This window comes from Hirundo rustica, chromosome 12 (assembly GCF_015227805.2).
Source record: "Hirundo rustica isolate bHirRus1 chromosome 12, bHirRus1.pri.v3, whole genome shotgun sequence".
NCBI classification, from domain to species: Eukaryota; Metazoa; Chordata; class Aves; order Passeriformes; family Hirundinidae; genus Hirundo; species Hirundo rustica.
In genome coordinates this window covers 18,570,698-18,588,803 of record NC_053461.1, presented here as the reverse complement: position 1 = coordinate 18,588,803, position 18,106 = coordinate 18,570,698, and the positions used below count along the sequence as shown (strand labels likewise).

The following is an 18,106-nucleotide window of genomic DNA, read 5'->3' as shown; positions in this document are numbered from 1 at the left end:
GATCAGCCTTAATGTCCCCCAATAAAATTGCCAAGGCAAATGATTATGGATCAGCCAGAAGACACCATTTGAAGTAATCATCTTTTGTGGCTGTTTAATACCTTCCTGATGATTTTTTTTTTTTTTTTTTTTTTCCCTGAGCAAACACAAATTAAGTTAAAATCCTTCCAGTAATGGCACCCTGGAATTTAGCAGAAGCTACAAGCATAACTTTGCAAATGTTCTTTTTTTGGGAAATGACTGCCAGCCATTGAGTTGCTCAGGCAGTTTTTTGTCTCCACCCTCTATTTTAAAGGAGCTAATATCAACATTTCTGGTGCGGAGCAAGCTTGGGATGTCTCACTGTCAAAATTACTGTGCTTTTCCATTCAAGGAAAAATGACCTTTATCTGACGTGCTCTCCAAAAAAAAAAAAAATAGAATTGACAGCATAAACAACAAAACAAAACCCAGCTGAAAGGAGGGGAGGAAATGTAGGCTGATAGGGCTGCACTGAAATTCTGCCTTGGAGCAGAGAGGGAAAGGGAAGGGATCAGCAGGAAGAGCTGCCAGCCAGGCACACTGGAGGTGGAAATGTTGCTGGCCGCGTCAGCAGGCTGAAAATCCAGGGAAAAGTAGAAATTATCCCATCTAGACACTGCCTTTCCTCTCCTAATGCCGATGCTTGGCACCGTTTTAAAGCTGCACAGAAACAGCAGCAGCCCAAAAGTGGGGTTTGAGGTGCCCCTGTCGACACTTCCCGAGGCTCTCACCCCCGAGAGGAGCCTGGAGAGCCTGGAATGCCAGGCCATGGGAAGAGTTTGCACCACTTGTCCTTCTGTGTCTCCTGTGCAAGTTTCCAGAGGGAAACCACAACCTGAAATGCTTTTCATAGGCAGATATGAAAAATTCCATAACTCTGGCAGCTGTTCCGTGGCCAGCGCCGGTTCAGCTGCTCCGTCACCCTCTTGCCTCCTCCTTTTTATCTCTACTTTATTATTTGTTCACATCCAGCCATTTTTAGGAAACAGGAATTATTTATTATTACAAATTTTCTTCAGCTTTTACAAGTTGTAATTTCCATTCAAGCCTTTGCCTATTCTACCATCAAAACTATTCTGCAAACCCATTTTTTTTTCCAGCTGGGATTTACCTTGATCCCTCTACACTTCGGTTTCTACCCTTGCCCATTATTTCACTTCAACTCCCTGCCTTTTAAGAAGCTCTAAAAAATTAATTTATGTCTTTTTCCCCAGATGGAAATACTCAGAAAGGACACGAGTGCGGGAGAAAAAGTGAGTCCAGGTTTAGGACTTCTCAGTCCATTGAGTTCTCGGTGATTTTGTAGAATTTTGCTGCTTGGGTTGGAAACAGAAATAAAAACCAGACAATCTACAGTCAGAATGGCCTGATGGGAGCTTTAGCACCGGGCCAATAATGAAATGCAGGGAAAACATTTCATATCTATTACTTGGGGGTAATTTTTCTCTAATCCAAAAATCACAAAACCGCTGTAATTCTGCGGAAATCTCGCATACTTGGCTGGCATATTTTCCCCAGCTCTAGTAAGAACCGATAACAGGCTGCTGAATTACTGCTTAATAAACCACTAAATGAGTGCCATCCAAGATAACGGGGCATTAAATGACGGCTATTCAGGGAAAAAGTAGAAGTGCAGAGAGAAATGCAAGAGGACTCTCTGCATAGAGGGAAATTGGATCAGTCATCTCATCCCTGCCAGTGGTGGAATTCCAACTGCAGCAGATTGGAAAAAATAAAAAAAGGGGAAAAAAAAAAAAAGGGAAAGTGTTTTGATGCCAAAGAAAGGAGGACACTCGATGTAGGGGCTGCTTCTCGTCGCTTGAGCTGGGACAGAGTGTTTAAATTGTGGGGGTAATGTGAGCAGTGAAATGTAAAAATGCAAAGACAAAAATGAAATGCAAAGATGAAATCCAAAAAAGTGAAAATAATATTTGGATGAGATTATAAATCCAAATAAATTGAGAGATGTAGAGGTGGTGGAGAATTTCAGGACGTGAAGACAAAAGGGCAAGCGTTGAATTCAGGCTGGATCATAGAATCATTGAACACAGAATGGTTTGGGCTGGGAAGGACCTCAGTTCCATCCAGTCCCACCCTCCTGTCGTGGGCAGGGACACCTTCCATTATCCCAAGCTGCTCCAATCTCTATCCAGCCTGTCCTTGGGCACTTCAGGGATGGGCAGCCAGCACTTCCCTTCTCCCCATATTTCCAGGGCATTTCAGAGTAGAAGCACCTGTCCTTCCCTGAGGATTAAACCCTGATCACAGCACAGAGGTGTGTGAGGAGCTGCCCTGTTCCTGCCATCCATCACAGCCTGGTGCCATCCATCTCCAGCAGAACTTGTCCCACAAGGCTGGCAACACATTTGCTTGACTTGTGGTCGTTGGGAAATCGTCTGCTCCTGACTGATGGTCGCCGTGCCCACGGCGCAGCTTCGCCAGCAGAGTTATGACAAATCTGCTCAAGGCCATATTTCTGGGGAATGACATAATCAATGATGGATTCAGCTCTAATTTCAGGAGATTCACACTGCAGAGTGTTAAAGCGAAGAGAGGAGAGTGTTCCATGTCCCCTCTCCTCAGTAATTGCATCTGGCTGAATCTACAGCACGTAATTTCACTGCCTTCGTTTTCTTTGTGTTGGTGTTTTCACATCCCTAATATCTTGTAAACTATGCAGACATCTGGGTAAAATGTCAGTGCAATACAATAAACGCTTTTTTCGTTATTTTGACTAGCAGTGGACATCCACCTTCGGGCTGACAACAATTCTCTTGTCTCAGTTCCTCCTATAAATTAGTTGTGCATATGCACGAGCATCTTACACATATCAAACTGGGACAGAAATCTCGATTCAGGTTTGGTTTCCTTAAAGCTTGCATGAATTTCTGTTGATCATGTGGCTCGGATTTTTATCCGAAACTCTTAACCCGAGTTATTTCAAGGTACAAAATGTGAATCAGGCTGGATTCTGTTCAGAGCATTTTGTTCTTTTCCATACAAATTCTAGGTGCTCACCTTTCAGGTCACTCTTAATCTGTAAATATATATATATATATATTTTTAATTAAAAACTTGGGCATTTCTCTGGGAAGGAGAGGTTTAATAACACATAGGTATTTCTGCTCTCTAAATCTCACTGTGCGCTCTTAGTTTTATGTGATTATTCTCAGATTCTCTGAAGAAAAGACATTGTTGTTCCCTGCCAGCGAGCGCTGAAAGTCAGTGGCATCACTGGCAATAAAGCCATGTTAATTTGCAGTCAGGCTGGTGGGATATTAATGAGGTTTACCTTTCTTTAAGGCAAATTTGTGGAGTACATGTGCGGCACCATTTTAATTGCAGCACCGCACATAATTTTGTGTATCGCCAACTTATCTCCTGGCGAGGCTGGGGGTTAATTGAGTGAATAAAATAAATGTAGACTAATTAGGAGATGACAAGTTATAGCTGATAAGGTCACTTGTCAGGCAAATATGAATTCAATATCTGTTGCATAAATGGTTACATTTTCTCCGGCCTGGAGCAAACTATTTGTGTTTTGCAAACTCACAAATGTACAAGGAAGACCCAGAGAAAAGTCTTTTATTTCTACCATATGCAGTGTAAATCAGAATAAATCTAAATAGAAACAGCAGCTGGAGGTATCACATCATATTCTGATTTAAGTTCCTTTATATCATCAGTGATTTTAGTAGCTTTAGACTAATACTACTGAAATATGAATCTGATTAATGCTCAATAAGTTACTAGAAATTAACCTCTACAGTTCTGTTGACATTGCATTGATACCCATTTTTTTTATAAGCCGTAGGAAATATAATAAATCATCAAAAACTATTTGGCATAAATGTATGAAGTGAGACAATGTTAGAGGATGAAGAAATTGCATTCCATAAATCACATTGGGGCTGGGGGGAAAGGTTTTCTGAGCACGTGAGCCCAAGTTTTGATAGATTTTACTCCAAAGTACTCGAGATTTTCCTGTGTGAGCTCAGGGCACTGAGCTGGAGACACTCCTAAGGTTTGGGAGGGAGGAGAAGCAGCAGCCTGGGATGTGCTGGGCAGTGGAACAAAACAAACCCCAGTCTGGCCAAGGGCACCCAGCAATTCCACAAAGGAGAGGGACAACGTGCTCTGATTTTCTGACAGGCTGCTGTTTCCCCACACAATTCTCCCAAACGATAATGAGCTTTGCATCTGCTCTGAAGGAAATCTGGTGGCAAACAACCCACCCAGAACGTCCAGAAATGACCTCCCATGGAAATAACCTTCCATTGGCTCCGGAATGATGCTGGAGTGATGCCTGAATCCCTGCCTGCCTCGGAGCTTTCCTCCCGGGGATGCAGGGATGCTGTTGGAGCTGGGGGTGCTGAGGCCCTAGCACAGAGCAGCTGTGGCTGCCCCTGGATCCCTGGAAGTGTCCAAGGCCAGGTTGGACACTGGGGCTTGGAGCACCTGGGACAGTGGGAGGTGTCCCTGCCTGTGGCAGGGAGTGGCTCTGGATGAGTTTTAGATCCCTCCCAACCCAAACCACTCCATCACTCTGTGATTCCACCACAAAAGAGAGGTGAAGCTGCCCATGTGTGCACGGGTTTGTTGCAGAGGAGCTCCAGCACAGATATCTGCACTTTGTACCCTCCCCTAGAATAGCTGCACAGAAAGAATTGCACAGAAATAACCCCTTTTTTTTTTTTTCTGCTTTTCCTCAGACTGCTGCACTATTCAGGATATGTCAGAGGTTCTGTCACTGAGAGAGTCCTGCTAATGCCTGACACACACCAGGAAGCCCCTGGCCATTAATGCGAGTTTTCACCCGTGGCTCAAGCGTGACCTTCATGCATCTTCTGTTTGTTTGGCAGCCAAAGTGAGTAAAGTTCCCAGGCAAATAACGAAGTGATGTTGCTTCTCCAAAGGAAATATTACCCCAGCAAACAGTGTGACAGATCTGATCTCACAGACGTTCTCTGCAGAGAAGACAATTTAAAGCCACAGCGATTTCCTTGCTGATACCTTGAAGAGTTGGAATTTCTCAGCCATCTTTCACTTTTCCCTCAGAACCCTCCTCCTTCTATTGTGTTTGGAAGCACTGGGGACAATTATTCTGTTTCTAAGGAGCTCCAGGGCTGCAGTGAAAGGTGCATTTGTCATTACAAATATCTTTGTCCATGAGAACTTTTCATTCCCGCCAAGAGCAGCTCCCACCACGGCAAAGCTCAAAGGAGTTTGATTAAAAGACCTGATTTCTAAGTGGAAATGAATGAGTTACAGGTAATTAGAGCAGGCTGAAAAGCAGGACGATGATGTTTGGAGCTAAACAATGTCACACACGGTGCCTTAATTAGCAGCAAAAGTGATTTAGCAAAGTAATATTGTAATTCCAATGCAATTGCTACAAGTTATTAATAACAATAAGCATGGAATAACCAAGATGCACTAACGATGAGATGCAATATCTGCCACAGGAAAACATAGGGCCCCTTTAATAATGAGATTGTAATTAGAATAGAACAATAAAGCAGATATTAATATCGGACACAGGACAAAATACTGGTTGTGCTATGCAGAAAGGGGAAAAGTGCTATCACAAAAATCCTACAAGGGTCTAAAAATCATATACATCAAAATCAAGTTTATGAATTTTCCTCCTGCTGCAAACCAGGAATTTAGGCAGTGTCTGACCCACAGGACAAGAATTGGCACCTCTGGGTGACCTGGCACACAAAGGGAAGCAGAGAGACCCAGGGAAATGGGGGCTGCAGGTCCCCTGTGTGCCTCAACTCTCCCTCCACACCCAAAATTTGCCCTCTCCTTCCCCTCTCACCTCCTGCAAGAGAAGCCTCAGAGAGCCTTTTCTGCCTCTGGATGTTAATTGTGGTAACTGTGCCAGCAACCACAGCAATTACTGACATAAATCCTTGCACGGTGTGCGTGAGGCTGTTCCTCCAGTTCCTCAAGCTGTGTGATTCCGTGCCAATTAAACATTGCTTTTCATTTTTAACTTTTCTTAAGAGTTTAATCGCAAATATGAATGGAGTAATAGAGAAAAGGGGTGTTCTGGAGGGTGAAAAACAAACAAAAAATAATCCATTCACGTTATTACGGGCTGGTGCAGGACTACAGCTCAGTCTCCTGGGAAATGTGTGGTTGGCCTGCGATTTTGATTGTTTTTGGAGCCAAAACTGGGAAAACTGTGGGATTTGAATATCACAAGAGCCATGAAAGGAGTGCTTTCCACGTGGCCCAGCTCTGACAGCTCCAGTCAGAGAACAGCTCAGAGTTATCCGGGATATTTCCATCCATCCAGCCCTCACACACGGCCCCTCAGGACCAATCCATCCCCATCCCCACCAGATTGTCCCAGAGCTGCTTTCCCATCCACACTCCACAAAGCAATTTTTTGTGGCACTCACAAGATTTCCTCTTGCAGACAGGGATGAAAAAACGCCTCCCAACCCCAAGAGGTTTGTTTTTGTAAAGGAGGCACGATAACCACGGCCTAAATCATCCTGAGGGCTTGGAAATGACTCCGGGAGCTCAAACCCTGTGACAACCACTTTTTCTGTCCCAGGCAAGTGCCAACCATAATAATAATACATTAAAAAAAAAAAAAAAAAAAAAAAAAAAAAAGCTTTTTGGGTATGATTTTTTTTTCTGCCAAGAGGGCAGAGGAGAAAACACCGATTTTGAACCCCCCCCCCAGTTGGAGTAGGATTGTGGCAGCAAGATTTCCCCAGGAATGTCGAGTAGGTGGGAACGCAGTGAATTCCAAGAAGTTTTCAACGTTAATTCCTGCCCAACAAAAAAACACCCACACAAGCGGCAATCAATAGGCGCTCAATGAAAAAGAAGTGACAAATCAATAACCCCAGACGTTTGATTTTCCAGCTTCTGCAAACAATGGGTGGGATGACCAGCCTGTGATTACGTGGACATCGCAGATATTGCTGCAAAAAAGCTTGTGGGCAAGGTCTTCACCAGTGTCAGGGGTTTTTGGTTGTTTTTTTTTGGTTTGGGTTGTTTTGGGTTTTTTGGTTTTTTTGGGGGGAGGTGGTTTTTTTGTGTGTGGTTTGGGGTTTTTTTGGGTTTTTTTTCTTCTCCCCAGGATGTGATTTCTGGGAAAAAAAAACCCAAACAAAATTCTCATTTCTGTTAGTGGAAAATTAGATTTCGGCTGAGTTTCTCTCTATTTCATGTAGGATGTAGATGATCCTTGAGGTCCCTTCTTCCAACCCAAACCCTTCAGTGATTCCATGATTTTATGGCCATCATTCTCTCCATAATAAAATCTAAGCTTTCAAGTGTCAGATCTTTAACTGAGGCATTGGTTGTGGAGATAAGAAGGGAGTGGACTTGGCTCTTAAACTCCAAAAAAATCCATGTTGGTAATTCTGAAACAGGGAATCTCAAAATTCAGCTTCTGTGGGCAGCCTGTGCCAGGGCCTCAACCCTTTTCAGGGAACAATTTATCTCTAAAATCTGATCTAAACCTACTCTTTGTTCAAGCAATTACTTAAAACCAGCAATTTTCCTTGAAAATTTTGTGCTTCAATAAACTGTTTGAGTAATATATTATCGTGCCTTCTTAAGTTTAATTTCTTTATACTTAAATTTGCCATTGTTGACAATAGAAAATGCTCAAAATATTTGAAGTGCTTAATCACCTGCTAATTTCAACTTCTTGGCAGTGATAATAAAGTAAAATTGAATTGTCTTTGAAGCTGTTGCAACAAAAAAAGTGGGAAAAAAAAAAATACTTCTGAAGTACCAGGATGTTATTTTAAAAAGTTAATGAGCCTTTTGTGCTGGGAGATGAAATGGTTTGATATGAAACAGGAAGACTCGTGTAAAATTTAAATAAAAGAGGAAAAAAATAATGTAAAGCAACTTAATTGAAAAGATTGGGAAGAAATAATTATTTAAACCTGTGTAAAAATAGACAAGGCCTTTCAGACTGGAGAATTTGGAGACTAAAACCACACAGAAAACATAAAACTCTGGTGAATTCACACCCATGAATCCCAGCATCTCCCCCTCACTCCAGGAAGTGTAAATAACATTTCCCTGACAGCGAAATCGATGCAGGCTCCAATCTCAAAGCTCTCACCTCTTCTCCACCACTTTTCTGCACTCAAGGGAATTCCAAAAAAAGGGTTTTTCTGGGAGGTGAAGCACAATGAGGAGATTCTGCTGTGGAGCGAGTCTAGCCCGTGGTAGGGAGCATTAAACACAATTCCCTGTCTCCAGGTTTGGGGCGGTGTGGAGCCCTTGGGAGATATGAGAGTGGCACTGGGGTGCACTCAGGGCAAAGCTCGGAGGTGGGTTCATGGCTGTCTGGTGGAAAGCTCCAAACCCCTTCACATTCCCTAAATGCAATAAAATTCTGAAATAGTGATGTAATAAATGCAGTGGTGCATCTTCAGGGCATGAGGTTCCCCTCTTTGCTGGCTTTGTTGCACCAGAAGAGGATGGTGGCTCACTGATGTTGGGGAATGAGCTGAACCCCCTGGAACCCCACAGCATGGAAACAAAAGTTCTTCAAACCTCACCGCCCCCTCTCCTGGGAAGGCCATTGCATGTCCTGCCACAGCCTTGTGAGTCATTTACAGAAATCCAGCTTTTTATTTCCCAGCACCACGAAAACCTCCATGCTGTCTAAGGGACACCTAATTATTCCCAGTGTCTGACTCATCAGCAGATCTCCAAATGCCTCTGGTTGCTGGGGGAAGCCTTAACATTTCCAGGCTGGACTAGTTCATCTCCACATTCCGCTGTTAGAAATAGCAAAGATGTCACTTGTCTTAAAATATATGGTCTGCTGTTCCATCCCTAAAGGTGCTGTTATGCCAACAATAAATCTGCGAGACACTGCAGGCAGAGTGTGGGATGCGATGTATTCAATATTCATCCTGCTGTGACCCAGAGGAGGACCGGGACACTTTACATCAGGAAATGTCTCTCTCTCTAATTTAACAGTTTCAAAAATGATGGGGCCAAAAAATCCAGCCCGGGAGGTTGTGGCTGCATCTTCGATTGATTTGGAGGCAAGAAGCCAAAGGGCTGTGTAAAGACACAGTTGATGCCTCGTTTCCAAAATGCAGCTCAGACTGGCTGGGAGTATTCCTGCTGCCCACAGCCTGATAGAATTCAGTGTTATCCTGCTTTTTCCTTGTATTTAATCCTGGAAATCCCCTTTGCTTCCACGGTGGGGCCGAGACCACCAGCAGAACAAAGGACAGTCACAAAGGCCACCTCTCCTTGCGTGGGTTTATTTGAAGGGAGGAATCCTCCAGGAGTCAGGTCAAAGAGGTAAAATTCCCTTTAGGAACAGGAGGGACACAGGAAATTTGGATCAGCTGTCCAGGAGGAAGATAGACCCTTGAAATAATCAGAACTTAATTCCGTATTGACAGAGGAGAGAATGGAGGGACCAGAGAGAGAGAGGTGAGGAAATTTCCTCCAACCTGGTGGAGAACCTGACCTGGCATCCACACCCAAAAAGCAGCCTAAGGGGCATCTGATGGATGCTTAGGACAGAAATATGGTATTAAAAAGGAAAATAAAAATTTCCCTCATTCAGATATTCTTGGCAACAACTCCAGAGGAAGCAGCACAATCCAGGAGAAGCCACAGGAGGAAAACGTGAGAGAGTTTTGGTGTCAAGAGAAAATTATTATATTTTATTGAGCACTTTGGACAGGTCTGTTCATTTCAACTCCCCAAAACCCTGTCTTCATCTTTAATCCAGAAAGTGAAGGCTCTTTCCTAACATATTCATATAAAATAATGTTTAAATTTCAACGATGTCTGGGGATGGTTGTTGTACATCCCAATAGCAAGTACACAGAATTTAAAGTAATGATCTCTGAGTTTATCTTCATCACCCTTCTTGCCTCTGGGGCTCTGCTTAGATCAGATTATCTCATTTAAATAGCAATGGGTTATGGAAATAAAAAAAAAATCTAATCTCGCTGTGTCACCGTGCATGCATTACTTCATTTTATTTTGTCCCCTAAGGCACTGCAAGAAAACCCTAAAGACCCTCGTTGAGACACATAAAAAAGCTCTGATGGAAAATAAGAGTTGGAGGGAACATTATTCTTTCCACGATTTTTGCCTACAAAGAGAATATAGAGGGCAGTTTGATTTTTGAGTAATCGAATTACCATTTTGGGGGGTTGTAATACCCAGCTCTTCTGCACGGCACACTGAATCCTGAGATTTAAAAATTAATTTATGGGTCAAAATCATTTTCACTCCACACGTCAGGTAGAGGTGAGGTAGAAACAAGGAGGAAATGAGTGACCAATGCCATCCAACACCCTGAATTACCTTTCCATCCCCGGCCCACAAAACTGCTCTGCTCAGCATCGGGGCTGGCTCCTCATCTTCCCACTGCTCTCTGATATCCCCAAACTGATGTGAAGCTTCCACGAGGTAATTCAGAGGAGTTTTGCCATAAGTGCTGTTTGACTGTTGCCATCAGACATATTGCAGAATGCCGTGGGGCGAAAATCAGCGGAGATCCGCCGAAATCAATGGAGTTAATTTATACCCAGGCATAAATTAACTTATCCCAGTGAAGTCAGTGGGAGATTCTGCTGTTCCTTTAATTAAGGAACAGGCCAAAAGTGCCGTTGTGAGCTACTCCTGGTCCCTGGGAATATGGAACATTTACATTTTTAGCTATTTTTAAGTCTTTAAAAGCTGAACATGTTCATCTAGGAGTGAGCTCCCTGTACATTTTAGCTCAGGTTTAAAGCCCAGGACTGGGCTTGTTAAAGATGATCCTCTGGCAAGAATGATGAAGATGACAAAAAGTTTCAAAAATGAAAGCCTGGGGGGAAGAAAAAGGAAAAAAAAAAAAAGGATAAAAAGGGGGAAAGGGAGAGGAGGGGAAGGAAAATGTTCTTTTTGGAGACACAAATAATGGGTGTAAGAATATCTTGTCCCTCGCACAGCTGCCCTGCTCCTCCAGTGATTCAGATTCCAGGACCACCATCTATTTCCCAAGAAATCAAGGAACTGCAGGGGAATCCTGCGCTCTCAAATGCTGGTACAAGTGCTTTACTCGGAGTAGTAAAGAAGGGAATTATCTGTGAGCGGTGCTCGAGAGGACTGAGTGGGGCAGTGGGGAATTAAAGGGAAGATTTGGGTCCTGAACATGTGGTTGTTGAGATTAGTTCAGCAAAGCTGGGCTTAAATGAGTGACTGCTCACTTGAAATATCTTATATATCACAGTATTTTATATATTCCAACATTTTTAGTCCTTAACACGCCAGTTGTTTGTTATTGAAATAGCAACTTTGTATTGATTTAACAGAAAGTCTGATCCTGAGATTTACGATTTTTTAAATTTCTTTTTTTTTTATCCTGAGGTTTACATTTCACATTTAGATAAAACAGCATCGAGTTTCATTTAAATTGTATTTTAAAATGCTACTGAAGTCTGCCCTCTGCTCTGTTTCTTCACTTCAAACAGCTGCTGACTCATGCACTACATAATTAATTTAAGTATCATTTGAGGTTACTTTAATACAATTTCCTTGTAAGTACATGAGTAATATCCTGGCTATTTGGAGTTCAATGCATTAATTGGAGACAAAAGTCAGTTGTCATGGTTTCTATCACAGCCAATTCAAAGGGTCAGTCCATCCCCAAATTCATTATAACCTCAAAGAGTTCAGTTCCCATTCAGTGCCTGTTTGGAGACGAGGCTGTAATGAGCCACATGAGTTAATCCCATTTTTATGGCTTTATGAAGCAGGGTTGTCAAGTTATATGCTTTTAATTGGAAGAAAGGTTCAGAGAAGGAATGAACTCAGAGTACCAAACCCTCACCGTGAGCAATGCCCAGCCAGGCAGAAAAGAACATTTTACCTCACAATATGTTGCAAACTGTTGATATTTTAATTAAGCGTAAGGGATATTCAAGAAGGAGAATGGGGGGACTCATTCCTGCTTCCCCCAACCGCACTTTGTCCTCTGATCCCAGCCTGAGGAGTGTCAGGATGCCCAGGGTGGGACGATGAGGGTCCATCAGCACTCCGGCAGGAGGCAAAGAAGGAATGCTTGTATTTGCTTTGGGCTTTAAGCAAGATTTTCCTTCCTTTTTCTGTATTTTTATTGATAGTCCTTATGATTCTCACACTTTTTTTTTTGACTTCATAAATAAATACTTTAATTTGCCTTTCAGTTCACTGTGATTTTAGGACATTTCATTCGTATGGAAGTGCTTGAAGGGTGTGATGTGAAATGTGGAATCCAAACTGTTAATTCAGTGCTCCCAAACAGGTTTGGTTTTCAATCCAGCTTCATTTGCTGATATTGTGACCAAGAAATGTTTTCATGATGCTGTCACCCAAGTAACAATTGTTTTTTTCTTTCTCATTGTTACAGCTTAGGCTATTTTTTTAAAGTTTTACCTGGATTCCAGCTTTCTTATGATCTTGTAAAGTGTTTTCCTGGTTCAAAGGCAGCACCTGGAGTTCTTTAAAATTAAATTGTGTCCTAATGAAAAGCTCCTTTGTCACTTGTTCATACAAAAAAGGGCTGTTAATTTAGGTAATTGCTTCTGCTTTCTCCAAGAATTATGACACTGATAGAGATTTATCAATCACAAACACTAATAGTGGAACATTTTACCTGTGCTGCAGCTCATGAATGGCAGCAGACTTATTAGTTTCCATAGCAACACCATCTCCACTTTCCAAGGTCAAAAATTCCTCCCATCCAATCAGTGGAAGAAAGTAAAGTGTGTCTTCCTGTGACTACCTGGATATTCTGCAAAAACAGGAAGAGATATTGGGCAATTAAAGCACAGACTCCAAAAAAAAAGTACCCCAAATTTCCCCAGGTAAAATCACGTTCTACTGCAGCATTTGGAGACTCAGAAGCTACAAATGCCATAGGATAGGATCATCCCGACCTTAAAATAATTCCAAAAGGACACAAGGCTGGAATGGAAATCAGAGGTAATGTTGGGGTTCCTCCCATCTGCTCCACGTGGCACAGAGATCTCCTGGATGGGAGGGAGCTTCTCCAGGAAACAAAAATCTGCCTGTGGTCCCTCTGCCACGCAGTGCTGGGATGGAAGAAGAGGTGTTTGGGAAAATGGGCTTTCCCCAACTCCTAAATGTTCATCAAACATTAAGATATTTCTTGTTCCATCACTCCTTTCCATGGACCCAGGCTGGGAGAGCTGGGAATGTTCACCTGGAGAGGAAAGTTCCAGGGAGAGCTCAGAGCCCCTGCCAGGACCTAAAGGGGCTCCAGGAGAGCTGGAGAGGGGCTGGGGACAGGGGGTGGAGGGACAGGACACAGGGAATGGCTTCCAGTGCCAGAGGGCAGGGATGGGTGGGATGTTGGGAAGAAATTGTTCTCTGGAAGGGTGGGGAGGGTTTGAGATGGAATTCCCAGAGCAGCTGTGGCTGCCTCTGGATCCCTGGAAGTGCCCAAGGCCAGGTTGGACACTGGGGCTTGGAGCAGCCTGGGACAGTGGGAGGTGTCCCTGCCATGGCAGGGGGTGGCACTGGATCTTTAAGGTTCCTCCCAACCCAAACCAGTCTGGGATTCTACAGCTCCACAGTGGTCTGGTTCTGATCCCAGCCAGGATCCTTTGGTGAGTGTGCTGCAACGAGAGCAGATCCCGATGCAAAATGATTGATCTCCCACGGGAGGAGAAGGGATCACTGTGTCACACACACCCCATGTGAAAAGAAAAACCCCACCTTTTCTGTGTGAAGTTTTATCCTTCAGAAATTAACCATCCCCCCCGTAAGGATTTACATAACAATCTCCTCTAATTTCCTCGGGCATTTCAGTCAACTGAGGATGAATTGAGCCAGGAGAAAGGATCTGTTTGCCTGTACTCCCAAAGGGCAAACCCGAGATTTACTGGGGGGGATCAGTTCATAAAGCAGCTGAAACCAGAAATCACTTAATGAAACGAGTTTACAAAATTGTCAAATCATCCCAAACCTTTTAAGTGCTGAAAATTTTCCGCTGAGAGATTACAATTATGAGCCACACTTATGGATCCATATTCTCTTCTCACTTGTCTCATTTTTCACGGCAGTGTGAAAAATCTCAGCCAGGGTTGCCCTGGAACTTATTGCTGACAGGAGCGGGAGAGATGTTTTTTAGAAAATTAAGAAATCCAAATCTTCTGGAAGTCATCCCACTTCTCTAAGGGACTTAATTTTGTTAATATTTTCTATAAACATCACCTAAAAAATTGCAGGTGGTCTCTTAAAAACCCGAGGAATGACCAAAACCTGACAAGCTTCTAAGTTTTGGGAAAAAAAAGGATGGAAAAACCGCAGAGTTTCTTTTGGCCTTTCATGATGTCCCACTTCTCACACAGCTGTGATCTACTGAAGAACATCTGCAAAATTTATAAGTGTTTGAAAGGAAAAGGATTAAAAAAGCACTAAATTATAATTCTGTCAAAGTAGAAACAGAGAAGGATGAGCTGGGTTGTACCTTTTTATATCAACCCAGCCCCAAGCAGCAGTAACTGCACCTAAATACCCTCAATTGATATTTCCTTTATTTTTTTAATACTTTTGGGTGCTCTTTTAGATCACTTGCCTTGGGTTCAGGTTCCACTCCAACCCCTCCTTTAAACCACCTGTCGATACTGAAGGCAGGCATTGATTATTTCTGCTTCAGTGGAAAAACCTGGTGCTTTTCCTTATTGAATCACATCATATTTATTTCACACCCTTTCTCCTGCTTGTCAATATTTGTCTCGAGGCTCGTGTACATATCTGTGATATCTGAGACCAGAAAAAAAAAACCAAACAAACCTCTTTAAATTTGTTTTCCCTTGTCCTTCCTGAACAGAATGTATCCCTTCAGATCAAAAAATGTAACTTAGGATTCTAATTAATTACTTAGATATCATGGTACGCCTGTACTAATTTTGTGACTTTACCTGTGGCCCAGTTTTAGCTTTTTTTTTCGTGGTTCTAGCTTAGCAGGAGCAAAAATATTCCCCAAGCACGCCGGACCTGTGTGTGCAGCAGCACCACGGGGTGAGGGGGCTCAAATTGAGCATTTGCTGAGAAAACATCCTGGTGGATGCCAAGCTGGCTGTTAGCAGATAACAACCAGCCTTTGTCTGCAGTTTATCCCCTTTTGCTGGAGTTCTTGCTGCAAGTTCTGCACATTCCCACATGTTTTCCTTGGCATTTCTCTTTGGATTTGCCTGGTATTTTTCTGTGGTTGTTTTCTTGGACAGGGAGCATTTCCCAGCGTTGGTCCCACCCAGCTCCTTTTCCTCGAGATCTCTCAAATATATCCAGTTCCTGGTCCTTGCACATTGGGTGTGTGAGTTGTTTAGTGCAGAAATCCCTTCCAAAGGTGCAAGGGTTGCCAGAGGAAATTGGGAATGGACTTTGACCATCCGGAGTTACTCACATGCTTCCTGATAATCCCAAGAAAAAATTATCAATAAAAGCCAAATAACTGACCAGCCCCTGCCTTTTCCAGGAGGACAGATCCTTTTGTTTTGCAAAGAAATATCCTTTTGAAACCCTCCCTGCTTTCTATTCTCCTCTTGTTGTGTTCTGGACAAGTCTTTTGGAACCCTGAAACGAGAACCTGCAGCTGCCAATATCCAGAATATACAACCCCAAACTCTTTGTATTCTCACAAAGTATTGATCAGTCCTCAGAACTGTAATTCTTCTGCCCTCAGGACTGCAAATTATGGGGCATTACTGTAAATACACACACACAAACACACATATTTCCTTTAAGTTACCCAACTGTTTTACTCCCTTCCCTTTGACAAACACAAGGACCGAACGGGCGAGCAGACACTTAATAATTTTTACAACATCTTTCCAACAGCAGCTTCCATGGGATTATTTACTGTCAAACTAAATCAAGAATAAATGAAAAAACTGAAATATTTATAGCATAAGAAAAATCTGGTTCAGACCAGAAATCCCAGACTGGCGTTAAATCAAGAAATGTAACAAGATAAATTCTGCCATCATACCCTTTGTTTTCTGGATGTGCTGCTATCACTTATTCTAATTGTTATGCCACAGTTTGAGCAGGGAGATGGATGGAAAACAAAATATGTTAAATATGATCATGGGGGAAACATTACATTTCCCCCTAAAAATCCCGATTGCGTGTCCATTTGTCAGCAGGATGTAATTTATACAAATATGTTTGTTACAGAAGTAGGCAACATCATTTTTTTGTTGTTTTCCCATTAAAGAAAACAAGTCCATGGGAAAGAACTCAGTCCTCAGATAGTTTATATCTATCATTTTCACTCCTTATCAGTGGGGGAAGGAGAGATGTCTGCCCCTGAGACACCCAAATGTGTGGGACACCCAGGGATATACGGGAGGTGAAAGAATGGAAAAAGGTGGGGAAAAGGTCAGCAATGGCTCCGTGTGGATGAGTTGTGCAGCACCTGCTTCTCCTTGCAGGAGTAATATCATGGAAAGAAAGCACACAGAACTATTGCTGTCATCAAACATTCCCTCCTGGACCTCTGGGGTATTGAAAAATTCAGTCTAAAAGTGGGGTTTGAGCGCTGACTTGGCACTTAGCACACGGAGGAAAAGGCTGCTCTGTTGTGAGGCTAAAGGCTGTGGTTGTACAGCTGTTTTCCTCGGAATTTGGAAGGGAATAGGCTGTGGATTCATTTATTAATTAAAATAATCTGACGTATATTTAACACATTAATGTGAGTGCCAATTTTGCTCTTTGCTGAGCCCAACCTGGCGCTGAAGCTTTGGTTTTCAAGACCCTTAATTCCTACAACCACTTATTTTTTTGAGTAACAAAACATTTCCGAGACCAAATCTGTGACGAAAGACAAAACGCTTTTCTGGTGCCATCTGAATTTTCATGAAAATAGGCCCCATTTCCCACTCCTGCCACAGTTTTCTGTCAAGTTTTCTGAAAGCAAAAGTTGGCTCAGGTGGTGATGTGACCTTGAGCTGGGGTAAAACCTGTCAGGCGCTGGGAATGATGAGATTTTGCTCTCAGCTAAATTCCAGCAAGCTGACATTTTTACCCATGGCAAAATGTAGCTGTGTTTGCAGAAAAAGCAACTTTTTGACCCGGTGGAAGGCAAAATGTTTAACAACAGGGACTTGGGGCCAAATTCCCCAGTGGTGCTGGCCGAGGAGCTTCACTCCAGGACGGGTTTATTGGGGTAACCACCTGCAGAATGAGATCTGCTGCACGGACGGGAGGAGAAAGGAATGGGAATGGGGAGGGAAAGGCTCTAATCCAGGGAGTGCATGCATGGCCTTTTCACCCTGCAGCCTCAGCTCTCCCTCCCACCGGCTTCCACACATCTATATTATCTTCTGAATTTGGCCTTCCACACTTCTGCATTCCTCCTGTGCCAGGAAATCTGCCGAGCCTGTCCCAGCCAGGCTTGTATTCCTGGCACACCCTTGCTCCTGATCTCTCTATTGTCTCCTGAGCGCCCGATTCGAAGGCATCTAATGTGAATTTTCTCATGAATGCCAATGATATACAGCTACATTTTTCTTTTCAAACTTTTTACCCCTGAGGCGCTTTCTGCACTCAAACTATTTTCCGGATATCCATAACAGAGTGAATAGCAAACACTTGCAACTACCAGAGCAGGAGCAGAAGCCACCAGTTTTCCAGGCTCCAGCAAGATTTACGTATGCTGTTGGAGTGCTTACTGCTTATTTAGAATTATTGAACCATATTTTGAGGGAGAAAAGCACCCCGTGCTATTTAACAAAGGTTTCCGATACCGATCACTCCTATTTTTCCTCTTTCACAAAAGGACTTGGATTTTCATTTGGTTTTCACTCCTGACTGCTATTGCTTACTTTTCCTAGGGAAACTGAAAGTACTGTGGCTCATTTGCAATTCAAATTCGGGGCATAAAGCCTTCGGGGAGGGTTTAAATCTTGTGTTTTCAAAACATTTTCCTGAACCCCAGCAAACAGCTCTGTTGTGTTTCAGGTGACATTGAGATCCTACATGGTGGGACATTACAGAGCCTTTTGTTGTCTTAAACTCCCCAAAGTAAGACACTTGAGGAGAAGCTAGATGGACTTTGTTCCTG

At 43.0% G+C, this 18,106-nt stretch overlaps 1 protein-coding gene across 2 annotated transcripts in view; it reads right to left on the bottom strand.

Moving 5' to 3' along the window:
* The window catches only part of CNTN6 (contactin 6), a 123,385-nt gene that overhangs the window by 88,212 nt on the left and 17,067 nt on the right, over nt 1-18,106 (bottom strand). For both annotated transcript variants that reach the window (XM_040076140.2, XM_040076139.2), the window contains exon 2: nt 12,668-12,805. In XM_040076140.2, the coding sequence (XP_039932074.1) occupies nt 12,668-12,722 (55 nt within the window). In that variant the 5' untranslated portion in view covers nt 12,723-12,805. The remainder of the gene's footprint in view (nt 1-12,667; nt 12,806-18,106) is intronic.